This window comes from Lacerta agilis, chromosome 7, assembly GCF_009819535.1.
Source record: "Lacerta agilis isolate rLacAgi1 chromosome 7, rLacAgi1.pri, whole genome shotgun sequence".
NCBI lineage: Eukaryota > Metazoa > Chordata > Lepidosauria > Squamata > Lacertidae > Lacerta > Lacerta agilis.
Window position 1 is genome coordinate 46,211,022 of NC_046318.1, and position 16,435 is coordinate 46,227,456.

The following is a 16,435-nucleotide window of genomic DNA, read 5'->3' on the forward strand; positions in this document are numbered from 1 at the left end:
TGCCTTGGTCAGACACACCTGGAATACTGTGTCCAGTTCTGGGTGCCACAATCTAAGAAGGATATTGATCAGCTGGAATATGTGCAGATGAAGGCAACCAAAATAATCAGGGGTCTAGAAACCAAGCCTTAAGATAATGGTTGAGGGAGTTGGGTATGTTTAGCCTGGAAAAAAGGAGATGGAGAGGAGATATGACAGCCACCTTCAAATATCGAAAGGGCTGTCACATGGAAGATGAAGCAAGCTTGTTTTCTCCTGCTCTGGAGGGTAGGGCCTGAATCAATGGATTCAAGTTACAAGAAAGGAGATTTTGACTAAACACAGAAAGAACTTTCTGACAGCAAGATCTGTTTGACAGGGGAAGAGACTCCCTCACAAGGTGGTGGACTCTCCTTCCTTGGAGGTTTTAAAGCAGTGATTGGATGTCTATCTGTCATGGATGCTTTTGCTGATATTCCTGCATTGCAGGTGGTTGGATTAGATGACTCTTGGGGTCCCTTCCATCTCTACAATTCTATGATTCTATGATGTGGGTGATTGGAGAGAAAGCAGTTTGGGAGGGAAATTGGAAAATCTGCTAGAGGGAGAAATGTTAAGAAGTCCCCTTATTTGTATGCCCACATTCTGTAAAGGAAAAAAAGGAGGGACTATATATGGCAGTCTGTCACATTTAGTTTGGCTCTTATTGTGAAGTGTCCAGGTCTGGGTCTGAAAGTAAGAATAATGTTGGCTTAATCAGATTGGGCCTTGTGTCCATGACACCAGGATTCCTTAATTCCTCTGATGCCATTACCCAATAGAATATGCAAATTGATGGTCTTTAGCTAAATGGGTAATCTATGCTTCTTTTTCTTTAGAGGAATAAAATGTTGAAAATCAAAAATGTTGCTTTCCATGTCAATAAGAGGCAAAGAAAGGAATGTGCTATAGTGTGTTCTAAAATATATTTAGCTGCACTGTTAATGCCTGTTTTTGAATGGTTAAAAAAATGTATTTGTATAATGATCATTGTAAAGGCTTCCGAGAACAAAATTCAACTTTCTCTTTTAAAGAAAATATCTATCTGTGGTACATATGCTAGCCTACTGGATTCATCCTTCATGCAATTTCAGTTTATTAAAGAGGTTAAAAATTTACAAAACTCTGATGGGATATGGTTTTAATGCTTCATCACACTACCCATCATTTGCTTTTCAATCTAGATCAGAATGATCTTTCCTACTTCCCTGCAATCACCTACCTGCACAGCTAATATTTTCTGAAAATTCTCATGAGAGGCTGCCTGGAACTTCGCCAGCCCAGCTTGGCTATAGACGGCTCGCTGTTTGAAGTACTCCACCAATACCCTGTGCAGCTTCCTTTGCAGCCGAGAGAGCTAAAAGAGGAAAGGGGAAAAAATAAGTCAGAGTGGGAGAGGAAATTAATGGCAGTGTTCAAGAAGAATGATGGAGGGAAATATAGAAAGCAGTCAATAGCCCATTCTGCACTGTACGGACCTGACAGGAATTTCACAGTCTCTTGATTTTTCAGCCCACTCATGTGCATTCATCAGAAACCAGTCACATCTGGCTGCCAGGATGGGGGGTTAATTTTCTCTAAATGCCTCAGCAGTTTTGTTCTAGCTGAGGCAAACTCTGTGACTGCAAAGCTGATGAGTAAAATATTTCTACTTCACCCAGTTTAACTCAAAACCGATAGCCTCGGGACATATTGAACCTTTCTTAAAAAAATAATCTTTTGAAGCATTTTGAATGGCACATCAGGTCAGGCCAAAGTTTAAAATGCAAGTTTAAGACTTTGATGGACACTGTGGCTCATTTTTCCTTGTAAAGCTTATCATAGCTTGGCAATGTGTGCTCCAGAGCATGACAAAACTAAAGAGAATTAACTTCACCATCAGCAGCTGAGGGAGAACAATAACAGGAAAGAAATTTCCAGATAGAACTCCCTATTAATCTACCTAGCTATAACCATGTGACATGAAAGCATCTAACTGCACTAAATTGCAGTTAAGGCAGCAGCTGAATGTGACACTACCATATCTATATATCTATATCTGCACATGCACATTTACACAGATGTTACAATATATAAAGAGAATCACATGTGTGGGCTTACCCTGGTTTTCTTACATATCTTTCTAACTGCAAAAATCACTTTGACAAAGAGTATTAAATGAGTTTTGAATGTAACAGCTATTGCAGACACATTATTAACCAATTTCTGTTTATATTACAGTTCTTCTAAATTCGTGAATGAATAAGAAATATTTTTTTAAAAATCTGGCACAGTAGCTCAAACGAATGGATGCAAACGTATTACCTTAATAGCTAACATTTAAATCCCCTCCCTCTCTATATCCAGGATAGTAATTAAGTCCATGTGCCCAAAGGGGCTTGGACAACAGCTTCCACACATGAAACTTCTGAGTCACATTTGAAACACAGGAAAACTTTCAAGAGCAGTTTACAATATGGTATAAGGATCTATCAGTTCAAAGAAAAGTAAGAAGTAAAAAGTATCACTGGGCATGCCCAAATCCACGGGAGATACTGGTTGGATCCTGGCCACATTTGTTTGTTGCAGGAGAGGAAAACACTGCTAATGTAGAAAATGGCTAATGGGAACCAATTATGTCAAAGAGTTTTTAAAGCTGCATTTTTATTTAGTCATGCTACAGTACTCTCAGTAAAATGTCAATCACTATTGTCAGTACACAACCTTTCTGAGCATGGTTGTCAACCACATTAAAACAATGGTATAATGTATCTATGGAAGTTTTCAAACCTATTGAGATCAATACCACAACGAATGCATGAATAAAAATGTCTTTATATCAGAGAAAGGAAGTGTTCTTTGGCGACCAATATATTGTACCGTGTCCAAATCTCATCTTCATTTTGTTTCTCAAGGGAGTTGAGAAACACATACATGTAATTTCCCCTGTCTTCAATACCATCTTTGAAAAACTATACAAAATACCAGCTATAATGCTGAAAATTTATATTTCAATATTTCACATGGGCCTCATTCACATGCAATGGTAAGCCAAACCATAGGTGTACTGTGAACAGGCAAGTGTCCTGGTGCCTAGAGAGAAAAGTGTGGTTTTTTGCTTGTCTCCTGGCCCTGCTGCTGCAATGCTACCCAGAGCTAAGCTATAGTTTGGCTTTGCATTACATGCAAACCTGGGCTCATGGTTTGTTACCTACAAACAAATTAGAATAAAAAAAAAAAAAAAAAACCATGGATACATCTTGTGTTTGTTTGGGGCAAGACAAACCGCAAGACAGAGTTTAAACTTAACACTAAGCCAACCCATGTCTTACTTCTAGGTTTTTCCAGTTGTTGTGTTTATTTATTGAATTATTTGACAATTATTACCAATAATCAAAACTCTGATAAAAAGATTACTTCAAATCATAATGTTATAATACAAATAAGAATAAATAAATAAGAAGACAAAAATACAATTTTTCTTAAAAAAATTCAAAACCTACTTGTATTTTGTATTTTCTTGATAGTATTGTATAAAGGGCAATCAGTTTTACCAGAAATTATTTCTATATTTATTAACAATACTTGCTCTAAGATAAGTTGTTATTTTTGCTGTTATAGCTAAAACCCAAAATTTGTTAAACCATTATTTCCAAGGAAGGAGTAATGCAACTTTCCAGTTTTGAGCCAATAACATATTGGCTCTGATAATTACAGAAGTTTGATGCCATCATGTCATATCTTTGAAACAATTCTGTCTTATATCCGTATTCAGAGAAAGTTTATATTTTCTTTATAATTTCTCCCTCTTCTCCATTTTTATGTTATTTCCTGGGTCCTGGGTCCATCATATCATCCTTTACTTGTTCTAGCCAAGTTTTATGAAATTGCCACATTGGAAGTTGGCATTTTCCACAACAGAACATGTAGCTTATTGGAACCATTTGCTTTCATTGACTAGGCCCAAAGAGCATTTTTAGGTGTGCGCATCGAGTTAAGATTTTTTATGTTGGTTTCTGTTGAAACCAAATCCGTTGAGGATTGTTGAAGAATTAGGGGTTAATAAAACCATGCAGAAAATGTTGATCTTTCTAAATCTGCCTTTTCTCTCCCAAATAATAATTAAACATATTAGATAATCCTATATGTGCCATATTAATTTAATAATGCAATGAGATGTTGCATACTAAGTAAATGATATAAGCCGTATCAGTACAGTTCATTGTTATAACTCAAACACTGACAAAACAACTCTACAGGTTTTGGCAAGGCAAGGAAGAATGGCAGAATTATGAGCAAAATGTAGCTAATATTTATCTTCTAATACTCCAAGTGCATAGGTAAAAAGATATCTCTTTATTATTAAACCTGATCCACATAGAATTGTTGTTAAAGATTTTACAGCTCATTTAAATAAAGCTCTTTTGTCAGCAACCTGTGCATACTTTTGTAATGATGAAAAGCCAACGGCAGTAGTGAGGGAAAACTGCATTTTAGTCCCCATAACTGTTGTTGAACTTAGAATGCTTTGAGAAGTGTAGTAATATAAAATAATTCTAACACATGAAGAAATACTTTAAGACCTAGAAATTCAGTTTCTTATTATATGATTTAATGCTCTTAAAATCATATATGAAACTTTAAATGAAAAGGTGACTGGCTGACTTGATAAGAAGAATTGTTCCTCACTGGGCTGGACTTTGGTAATATTTTGCTCCGAGCAAGGACATTTGGTGCTCCCTCCCCAAATTTCTTATTTTCACAATAATTCATTTTGGTACAATTGCTTTTTTATGGATCTTCTCAGTACGTACCTGTATAAAGATAGGTATTACTACTACTACTACTACTACTACTACTACTACTACTACTTTGCACCCCTTTGGCTTGGTGCACTGTGTGAGGGAACTGCTCATACCATCCTAAATCTGGTACTGTTCCTCACACTACCCACACTGTATGGGTTGATAGTACTGCTGATTAGGTTTTACTTGAATCAGAAATGTCTAAATTGTTAAGAGCACAGTAAGAAAGTGACTGAAGCTACTTCTAGAAAGTAAGGTGGCCAGTTTTGACTTGCCCCATGACCAGCTACACTTCCTTGTTGAAAATCCCATGTTTAGCTCACTGGCATTTATATGAAAACTGAATGCAGTTCTAAGAGCTTTCCACCCCCTTTGGTGGATTCAGAAATTTCATTTGTAACATCATAAGGAATGTAGTTACATGCAAGAAAAAGGAGACCAAGGGAGCAAAGCCAGTGGTATTTTCTCCCTGACTTCTCTCCTCCATTTGTTCATTCCTACCTATACTCAGGCACTGAGTGTCCTATGGGGCTCATACCACATGTAAAAGGCAGGTCACTTACATAAGGGCATTCTTGTTTTCATGGAATATTTGACATAATTAAATATTGTGAATAATAAGCAATTGAGAGGTTGGTTGCAAATATTAGACTGGTTAATTAATTAATGTCCCTGTTGCTACCTGGAATCTGCTTATTTCCCCCCAGCTCTTTGCCAGCAATAGTTTGGACCACGATACATCTATTTACTAAGACTTTAAAGAAACCTGAGTTGAAATCCTCTCTAAAATTTACATAAGCAGAAGAGCCTTGTTCTGTCTTGCAAATGTATATTTGCTAGTAAATGTCCTATTCAAGTCTCCTTCTTGTTTATCATTATTATCAGGTTCTATCTCTGATACAATTTTGTAAAGATTAAGAGAGTTGGTACACAAAATTTACTTGAATATAGTTTGTTGTCAAATCTATCTACTATTATTAAAAATGTATCTCTTATAAAGACTTATCCTATAGCTATAGGCACTGAAATATACATGGATCTGCAAAAATAACTAGAGCACCCAGCAACAGATGAATAATATATTTTATGTTAGTTGGCCAATCTAGCTCAGTATTAACTATACTAACTGGTTGTGCCTCCTCACAATTTTGGACTGGAACATGTTCTAGTCCAAACAAGATAGGCCAGGAACTGAACATGGACCTTTGTATACCAAGCAAGTACTGGCATAAAACATGCACTGAGATGCTTCATGTGCAAAGTGTAGTCTTTCAGTATGTAATGAATGAGTAATGTAATGACATTGAAACTTCCATTCAGCCCCAGATCTTTGGGAACCTGAAAACAAGAGTGAATAAAACGATAAGTAACAGTGGGGACAAAGTGTAGCTAATGAATAGTTGTTTATCAGTCCTGCAGCCTAGGTGCTGAATACTGGGGGTGGAATTAGGAATCCCAATATGTGCAGTGATGACAATACACTCCTTTTTTTTTACTCGCTGAAATGCTAAGTGGGTCAGAAAATAAGTGTGCCTTACATCTCAATTTTACAGTAATGAAATATCAGAGAGAAATCAGGATTCTATCTCTTATCCCTGGATTAGGACAGAATGAAAATAGAACACAGATGAATAATACAATTTAAACCAGTGACAAATTTAATTTCATTTATATTCGTTCCTCCAAATAAAATTCAGCAGATTTCTTTGTCACGGTCAGCTAATTAGTCTGCAATGGAGAGCAATCATCTATTTAATCTATTCTTATTGTGAGGTACAAGTACTTCCAAAATCAAAATGATAAACATCTCACAGTAGAAAAGAAATTATAATTTAATGCACTGTGGTATCTAATTTTAGGGATGTGTACCATTTACAAAATCAAAATGTGTTAGAAATAAAGCAGGATGTTGAAAATCAATAAGATATTGTAGTAATTAGTTGAACAAATATGGTATTCAATAGTATCAAAATCACACCAAAGCACGCAAGACACCATCTACTCAGGTGTTACAATTAAATTAACAAGGGAGGTTAAATTTAGCAAAATAATGTCTTAAAAACAATGATGTATATATTCACAGATGTTAAATTGACAGCTAAACAACAGTAATTTACTTCTATTTTATAGACAAACAGAACTACATAACTACATACACGAAAAGCCACATGTGTACATCCTACATGTATACAAATGCACATCCTCCCTTGAATGATTTCTTGTGGAGTTAATCTGGTTCATTATTATGATATCTGTCCAAACTCCAAATCTGACAAAAAGACACAATGACTAAGAAGTCTTTAATATTGATATCCATTTCCCAAGAATTCTCAGTTTTGTGCATTCCCAAATTTATTTGATGCTCACTCTAACATCTGTTCCTGGACAGATTTAGGGGATTGCAACCAGTTTGGTTGCACTGGGTGCGGAGCCTTGGGGGGTGTCGCAACTATGATGTAAAATGGAAGGCAAGAGGAAGGGGTGCTGAATTTTGGTGTTGTACAGGGTGCCGCTGAAATTTGAGACCCCAAGGTCTGCCACTGAGCTGTTCCAACTGTAGGGATCCCAGCCTTGGTATTATGACAGAAAGAAAGAGGTGAAGACAACCATAATAATGTTTCCTTACATAGAGACATTTCTTCGGCCCTCCTTTCCATATTGAGACTGTTGCAGTTTTACTTTTCAACCAGGCATGGCACTAGGATTGCACAGCTGTCTATGGAGGTGCAGGTCAATTCTGTGTTCAAGGCAGCTGTCTACTAACACTGGCGGAGGAACGGGAGTGTGGAGGGAGCGGACCACCCCCATCACCACTATTCCAGTAGGATGCCATCTTGGTGGCCCCCCTGGACACGCGCAGCTCACCCCCACTCGCCGGGTGCCACACCCCCACAAGTGGCGTGTCACACCCCCAGAACGCACACAATGCCCCTGCAGACGGTGTACCATGCCCCCGGGATGCGTGTCATGCCCCTGGGGCGCCAGCCACACCCCCACCTGCTCTCCACCCCCAGTAGCGGAGCATACAGCTTCACCACTGTCTACCAGCTCCAGCTGGTATGCAGGCTGAGACCCTACCTGCCCGCAGACTGTCTCGCCAGAGTTGTGCATGCTCTAGTTATATCCCACTTGGACTATTGCATATTGCAATGCGTTCTACGTGGGGCTACCCTTGAAGGTGACTAGGAAACTGCAATTAATCCAAAATGCGGCAGCTAGACGGGTGACTGGGAGAGGCCGCCGAGACCATATAACACTGGTCCTGAGAGATCTGCATTGGCTCCCAGTACGTTTCCGAGCACAATTCAAAGTGTTGGTGCTGACCTTTAAAGCCCTAAGTGGCCTTGATCCTGTATACCTGAAGAAGTGGCTCCACCACCATTGTTCAGCCCGGACACTGAGGTCCAGCACCAAGGGCCTTCTGGCGGTTCCCTCACTGCAAGAAGTGAGGTTACAGGGAACCAGGCAGAGGGCCTTCTCGGTAGTGGCACCTGCCCTGTGGAACGCCCTCCCATCAGATGTCAAGGCAATAAGCAACCATCTTACTTTTAAAAGACATCTTAAGGCAGCCCTGTTTAGAGAAGTTTTTAATGTTTAATGCTGTATTGTGTTTTTAATATTCGTGTGTAATATGAGTGTGTAAATGAAGATCAACAAGAGTAAGTCCAGTTAAACTATTCTATAAGCTTCAGTGTAGCTGATTATGAGGTTTTGGTACAATATCTGTGTGATATGGCTGGCAATCATAAGTCTATTCTTGAATTGCCTCACATGTTCTTGTCAGACACAACTGAGAAGTTGTTTATGGGTGGTTATCTATGGCCTTTCTGGGACCTTTCCTGTGAGTGTCCTATCCACACCTCTTCTGTTCAACACATATTGGGCTGCTGGGTAGGATGACGCAGAGATATTCCATTAATAATAGCTAATAGTGCTATTTCACCCCTTTTAATTCGAACCTAGTTCCTTCAGTTTGGTGCTTACTCAGAGTGTAGCCCAGATATTATTGACGTCCTGGGTTTAGAAGTATTTAGGAAGGCTGGAGGTTTAGGAAGTAGATGAGGATAATGGTACTGAAGGGTTGTCATCATCAGAGTCAATTAAGCAGTTTCACCCACTTCCTCCACCACTCAACACAGGTGTATAAACCTGGCAGCAGGTGGACTGTCTTAATGGAACTCCTATATCAAAAGGGTTCTTCCTTCAAACTTAGAACTCAGGTAGGCTGTGGAAGGAGGAGGAAACAGCACATTACTCACATCCTCAATCACAGTGATACCCTTACAGAACACATCCGAGAGGAGAATGGGAATTGGTTATCTTTGCCTGTCATTGGCTCTGGCTCAACCTACTGTTGATATCCCTGTGTTCTGCCCTACTGGTCTCAATGGGCACCAGCCACTACTGGTAATGCAGCTATGGGTTTGAAAAAGATTCCCCATATGGTACAGAAATACATTGCTTGGTCACTCTTAGCTTATATGATTCTAAACATTTAGATAGTTCATTACTCTACACACTTATATCCTCAGTCTTTCCATATGGCTTTCTGAATATTCTTAAAACTCTGATGGTTTTTTGTGATTGCTTCCAATCTTCCCTTAATATCTCCTCATTTTGCATTTTTCTAAAACACAATTTCCCCCTGACACTAGTGCTTCCTTCCTTCTGACAAGCTCGTATAGTAGATCACAATTCTATTTTCATGCTAATCTGTAGGTTGTATAGCACTGACAGAAGATCATGGATTAACCTCATTTTATAAATGTTCTGTTCTAATAGATTACATTCTTCTCCAAACCGAAAACTCTTATTTTAAAGCTAAATAAATCCATAGTGATAGAGTTTCCGGTTATATATAATATCAGCTTGCTGGAATCGTAACCAGTCATATTTTGGTTTCTAGGTGAATGCAATTCCTAATATAAATTTCTAAAAACGTATTGGGTTGAATTCAATGCCATGTTCTTACAACTATTCCATCTGCACAAGCATTTCAGCTTGCCAGATGGAAAAATACTGCCTTTCCCCTTCACTCATGCTGTTCAGGGGTTCTCCGGACCTCCCAGAGACAATTTCAGGGTAGGGGTGCACACAGAAAGAGAAGAGGGAAAGCCCCATTGTGCAAGAAGAAGTCCTTGGGTAAGGCTTCCATTGACAAGGCTGGTTAGGTAAATCCTGCCTAATACAGTATAGTCATAATCTAGGGACAAATAAAACAATAAAGAACAAACAAACAACAAGCACATTTATTGTTTTTAGTTAGATGAATAAAATAAAATGATATGAAAGGAAGTCATGTTGTACTTTTTATTACAATACTGTATTTCAAGGATTACCAACTAGTAATCCTTGAGGATTACCAACTAGTAATTACCAACGAGGCCCTTGGGCCAAGTCTGTGTTCTAAAGGGAAAAGTTTTGCTGTCACATTGAAACAAGAGGAAAAAATGGGTGTGGAGGAACATAGCAATAGGGTTTGGCAGTATTTGAGGGAATGGAATTTGGAGATTTGGCCCACCATCCTTCCTATCCTTTCAAGGTGTGGCCTTCTAGTTGTTGACTAGGGTTGTATTTTAAGAAGTTATCAATATTATACATGTCAACGAAGCTTTAGGATGCATCCCTATACCCTATTAGGAAGCAATCCTAATTTTTGGCTGGGAGCAGCAGGGTGGAATTGGCAGAGTCACAGCCACATCTGAACCATCACTACTTATGCTGGCCACGGTGCAAGGAAGGGGTGTGTGTGTGTGTCCCATATTTTGTGCATGAGCTCCATGTTGGTGCAACTGAGAGACTTGGATTGGGCACATCACCAATGGATGGAATGCCTTACGGTCATCCGGACCAGCTGCACTCCTCGCCAGAAAATACCCCATGGGGGGTTCTGCTGGTCACCACTGATGGGGATGCCATAGGCATTAGTTTCCACTTTCCCATACTTTCAGCAGGCTCTGCAGGGACCTTTGGGGCAGTTGAAGCTCCCTGCAGGCAAAATCTGGTGTAGCCCAATGAAACTGGGCAGAGGGACACCACCACTCGGGGGTTAATTACTTGGGGGGTTGATTGGTCTGTTACTTGGGAGTAATCCCAGTGAGCCATGCTTTGGGTTGCACTGTTAGTCAGTGAATTTATAGCATTCAGTTAAAACATGCAGACCATAGCAGCTATTTGTTTCAGTTGATAAGACTTCAACTGATAAGGGTTCAAGATTGAAAGTATAGATTTAAACAGCTATATATATTATTACATGGTTAATTGTTGCTGAAAATCCACAGTCCAACTATTTCCTTCACTACTCACACATGCACAGATATCAACCAAGAAGCTTTCCTACAATATTTCTAAGTACCCAGCACTTCACACTGAAGTATATTGGTAATCCTCTGCCACATACTTATCTATTTTCTTTTCCCCTGTTGTTCTGTTCCTTGTCCATCATGTAGCTAAAATGAATTTCGCAAATATGTGTAGCTGAATCTAAGGTACACTTTACAAAATGTATTACGAAGTATAAAATTGAATTATTTGATTACAGTCAAATTTTATTTATCTACCACGTTTTCTACAAATACATTGTGCTCAAAGCAGTTCACAGATGATAACTTGAGTACAACAAACACCAAAGCCATGACAAATGAAAGCAATACACTATAATATACCGCAGACATTTCAACGTATAAAAGGTTTAAATGAGCATGAAACATACCAACAGATCTGTTAATAATATCCAATAGCACTATACTCCTATTAAGCAATTCATTTAGCAGTTCACATTAAGAGGCCTAACAATAAGAGAGTTTGCTCATGTCCAGCGGGCAGCTAGGACTGAAGGGCTTCCCAAATTACTTCCAGAGAGCAACAGATGATGGGGGCAGTGGCAACAGGTCTGGCATCAGCTTCTAGGTTGGCATGAGGATACTGGTGTCCTCTGGGGCCAACTCTGGCTGCTGCAGAATCCTTTCTTTCTTATTAATCAGGGGACAGCTGTCCAGAATTTTATATGATTACATATGTTCATTTTATTATTCATTTTACTTCAGGAATATACCCCCCCCCCGGCCATAAATGGTGTTTATTTTCAACTAAATGTGTTTAGTATCAGCACAGCAGAAGCAAGCCCATTTTGTTCTTGTAAGCATAGTGGAGCTAGGATTTAATTGAGTTCAAAATGTGAAAACTTTGCATACTCAGATTATTATTATTTTTAATCAGAGCTGGTAAATACCTTTTGTTTTTGTTTTAACATAATCAGGATTGTAGAAGCTATTGTAAAGCAATGGGTGATAGGGGAGCAGCAGGAGGAGATAAATGTTAGTTGTATACACATGGCGGTCTAAAGGGGCCCCTCTCATGACACTATCCAACACAGGGCCTAAAATTACCTAGCTGCACTGCTGCTCACACCAAACAACAAATCTGTACTATCCTTAGCAGCAGCCTCCAGCTAAGCATATTATATCACTATGCACAATTAAAGGCTTCATTTTTGTGCAGATGAGACTTGCCCCCGCCATTGAAATCCCAACCTCTGGACACCCCCCGCAAGGCATGACAACAAGGCACTTCAGACAGCACACCCTCTGACCACCAGAATCCATTTTTCTGAGGTGAGCAAGGGCTTCCTCACCCTCTTGCAGACAAGAAACGTTGGTTTTTGTGTGTGTTTTTACAAATTGTAAGACAAAGGGTCTCTTTGAACTAATCAAAGACAACCCGTGTTGGTACAATATGAATTACAGAATCATAGAGTTGGAAGCGACCCTGATAATCTTCCAGTCCAACCCCCTGCCGTGCAGGAATATGCAGCTGTCCCAGACAGGGATTGAACCTGCAACCTTGGCATTTTAGCTGTTGTGCTTTGTAACATCAAGAGCTTAACTTTGTCAGGCTCCCCCTCCCCCCACCTAACAGAAGGGTGAGCTGCGCCATCTGAGGAGGAAACAGAGGTCCAGAATTTTCTTCTGTGAAGAAGTTAGACCCACCTCACCCCAGAAATTCAAGGGGCATGAGAGGTATGTGTGGGCAGAAACAAAGGAGCTGTCTTTCAGCTGAGGATTTCCCCACTCCCAACTCACAAAAATCTGAGGAGAATGTTTCTGTTTAGGGAGCTGCCTCTTGATTTCAAAAACCCAGAGACACCTTGGGAGTGTTTCTAAGGACAACAGCAGAAAAACCTGTTGGATCCTCTAGATGGCCGCAGTTCCTTGAATAAAAAACAAACAAACACTAAGCATTTCCTCATGAGATGTTCCAAAAGTTTTCCTCAGATAGCCCTGTAAGAGCATTGTTTCCTGGCATTTTGGTTCCAAAACCTATAGATAAATCTGAAAAATGAGCAGGAGCTAGTCCTGTTCATTGGTTGAATATAACCAAACAGTTTATTCATTATATTTATACCCCACTTTTCCAGGAGCTGAAGGTACATGGTTCTCGTTCTCCCCATTTTATTTTCACAAGGGCCCTGTGAGGTATTATATTATATTATATTATATTATATTATATTATATTATATTAATACTGCCCTATACCCCCCAGACATCAGGCCGGTTATAGGTAGCTTTGGCTGAGAGGCTGTGACTGGCCCAAGGTCACCCAGTGAGTTTCATGGCCAAGTAGGGCCATGTCCAAGTCCAGCACTCTAACCACTACACCACACTGGCTAAACAGTTGCTTGTTGTGGAATTATGTTCCCCATTTATTTCCCTTCTGACAAGTTCTATTTAACAACACAACACAACACAACACTGAAAAGTAAGTAAGTCTAAAGTTTTGGGGGGTTTTTAAATCACAATTTTAATCTTAATTCTTCTTTCATTTTATACCTATCTCCATTATTGTAGATACATTCTCAGAGGAAAGATGGTGACAAAATGAAAGAGCTTTAAAATGGTCAGGAATAAGAACAAATGTTTTGAGAATGCTCATATGTGATTGCATAAAATTAATAACACTGGGGGTGTGAGGAGCAGCACTGCCACAGAACTGTAGATGGTTAAAGCTTGGTTTTATTTTTGTGGATTGCCTATGCAGCTAGATTGGTAGATTGTGTCATGGTCCAAAAACTGCTCTGGATGACTTCATATGCTTGTCACTCTCATAACTGTTCTGGTGTGACTCTAAACTTTCATGACAGTGACTATGCCAGCCAATATTTTACGCTGTCCTCTCTGGTTTGGCTTTCACTACCCCAACCTGTCTTTAAAACCTAGGGGGTTGGAGGTACTTCTATGTCCACAAACATTCTGGGGGTGACTGATGTATGTCTATTCAGACTTTTCAGTTGGCATTTGTGGTTTCCAATTTATTGCTCTTCTCTTCCCTACTTCACCTATGCAGGAAGCTTAATCAAATTCAAGTGAGTTTTTAAAGACTTCAGTAGTTGGTGGGATTGCTAAATTGCAGCTGGAAGGAGGATTGTGGCTCCTTGGTCACTGCAGACACATGTGCTGTACCTTCTCCTGTCCAGTAATGATCATAAAGGGAGAAAGGTCAATCAATGAAACAGTGCAGATAAGTCCCCCCCCCCCATTTGGCGCCCTCAGTTGTGCAGAGACATCTAGTGGCTTGTGAAATCACAAGCAGATGACAATTGCCCTGTGAAGGCCTCTAGATGTCTCTCTACAAGCAATGAGTATATATCAGGCAAGCCAGACACAGCTGTTTCTTTAACTGACCTTCCTGACTAATCTCTCTGTCTTTCAACCACAGTGAAAGTGTAGTGTACACTTCTGAAGCGACTGCAGCATACTTTTAAAGATACAACCTCCTCCCCTGGTTTGCAACTTGGCAACAGTAGTGGTTGGCAACTGCTTGAACTATCCAAGGCAAAATGGGTATCAGCAAAACCAGGAGATATATTGATGAAATGAAATAATTTCAGTCATATCAAACTAAAGTGTTAAATTGCATACTAGCTACCTAACATCCTAATGCACAGAAGGAGCTGTGGCACAGGAGTTTTCTGCAGGTGAGGAGGAAGAAGAACATGAAAGGATCACAATTCCCATTGTTTCCAAAAGTCCATTCCTACTTTCACTGCTCTTAGGGGTAGGATAGCCCATGCCTAGTAGTGGCACCCATGCCAGGTTCAATACCCAACATCTCCAGGTACTGCTGGGAAATACCACTGAATAATAATAATAATAATAATAATAATAATAATAATAATAATTTGTACCCCGCCCATCTGGCTGGATTTCCCCAGCCACTCTGGGCGGCTTCCAACAAAAATCAAATACATGAAAAGATCACACATTAAAAGCTTCCCTAAACAAGGAACACTTTGGAGAGATGCTGCAAGTTAGTGTAGGTGATGCTTAAGGTGGACAAATAATCTGGTTCAGTATAAGGATAGCATAGTGACATAGGAAGGCAACATAGGCTCCTATTTTACTTTCCTGGGTCACTATGTTAGCCTCAGAGGCCACAAGAGGCATCACAGCCCTTCTGCAGCTTATGCCTCAGGAAAAAAATAAAGTATCTTAGGTGGAAACATATGTAAAAAGCCTGCATAGCACTGTATATAAAAACTATCTGCAAAAACATATGGAAATATTGGCCAAACTGCGAGAGGCAGTGAAGGATAGGCGTGCCTGGCGTGCTCTGGTCCATGGGGTCACGAAGAGTCGGACACGACTGAACGACTGAACAACAACAACAGGTGGAAACAGAATTCAGCCCAGGCAGACTCCAGACCTGGCAAGGAACAAACCTCCAGGTTATTGATCCCCTAATCTGAATTATCAGACTAGTCTTGTCTATGTCTACTTCCCCTCTACTACTTGTTGGATGAGCCCTTAAATCCAACCCCACCTAAGACTGCAGATCCTTCCCTGATGACACGTTTGCACTCAAGCAGGGGCTTCATTGAGGCTCCTTTAACAGGCATTCGGCATTTTGACAGAAAACATCATTGATATAATATGTGTTGATATTGTTGCGCATACTATCCCCACCCCAATGCTCCTAATATGGAAAAATATGTTTAGTAAACTAAAAATATGTTTTTGCATCCATTATGGATTAAATTGCTGGCTCATTGGGAAAACACAGACGTGGCCCTCATCTGATTAAAGCACATAGTTCAATTCAATTTTTTTTTATCTGACAGGTTTTCAACTCTTTATTTTAATATTTTACAAGAGCTGTTTGACAATGGGCTCCTGATCAGAACTGCTGTATAAATGCCAAAATCTCAAAGGGAAACATGATTCCAATATAAAGTATTCCCTCTAGGACCCCTGACAAAAGGGAGAACAATTTCTTGATGTATAGAGGCACTGTCACCATTGTCAAAGAAAGCTAGCGCAACAAGTGAACCACAAATATAGCAATGTGCTTCCTCCTTATCAAAACAGCTGCAGTTTCATCTGAGCAACGGAAATCTGGTACAATCATTCATGATAGGATGGCTAAAAGATACAATATTTCTTTCTTTCTCTCTCTCTCTCTCTCTCTCTCTCTCTCTCTCTCTCTCTCTCTGCATTTGAAATGAATTCCTACACTTATTCAGGACATATATAGAAAGCCTGCATAGCACTGTATATAAAAACAATCTGCAAAAACAATATGGAAATATTTCTACCAAATCAACAAAATATACAAATATCCAATACTAAACAGTTCAG

At 39.6% G+C, this 16,435-nt stretch overlaps 1 protein-coding gene across 1 annotated transcript in view; it reads right to left on the reverse strand.

The window, feature by feature from the left end:
* CCDC178 (coiled-coil domain containing 178) overlaps positions 1-16,435 on the reverse strand; it is a 122,811-nt gene that overhangs the window by 9,570 nt on the left and 96,806 nt on the right. Inside the window, exon 19 of the mRNA XM_033155118.1 lies at positions 1,241-1,375. Within this exon, the coding sequence (XP_033011009.1) occupies positions 1,241-1,375 (135 nt within the window). The remainder of the gene's footprint in view (positions 1-1,240; positions 1,376-16,435) is intronic.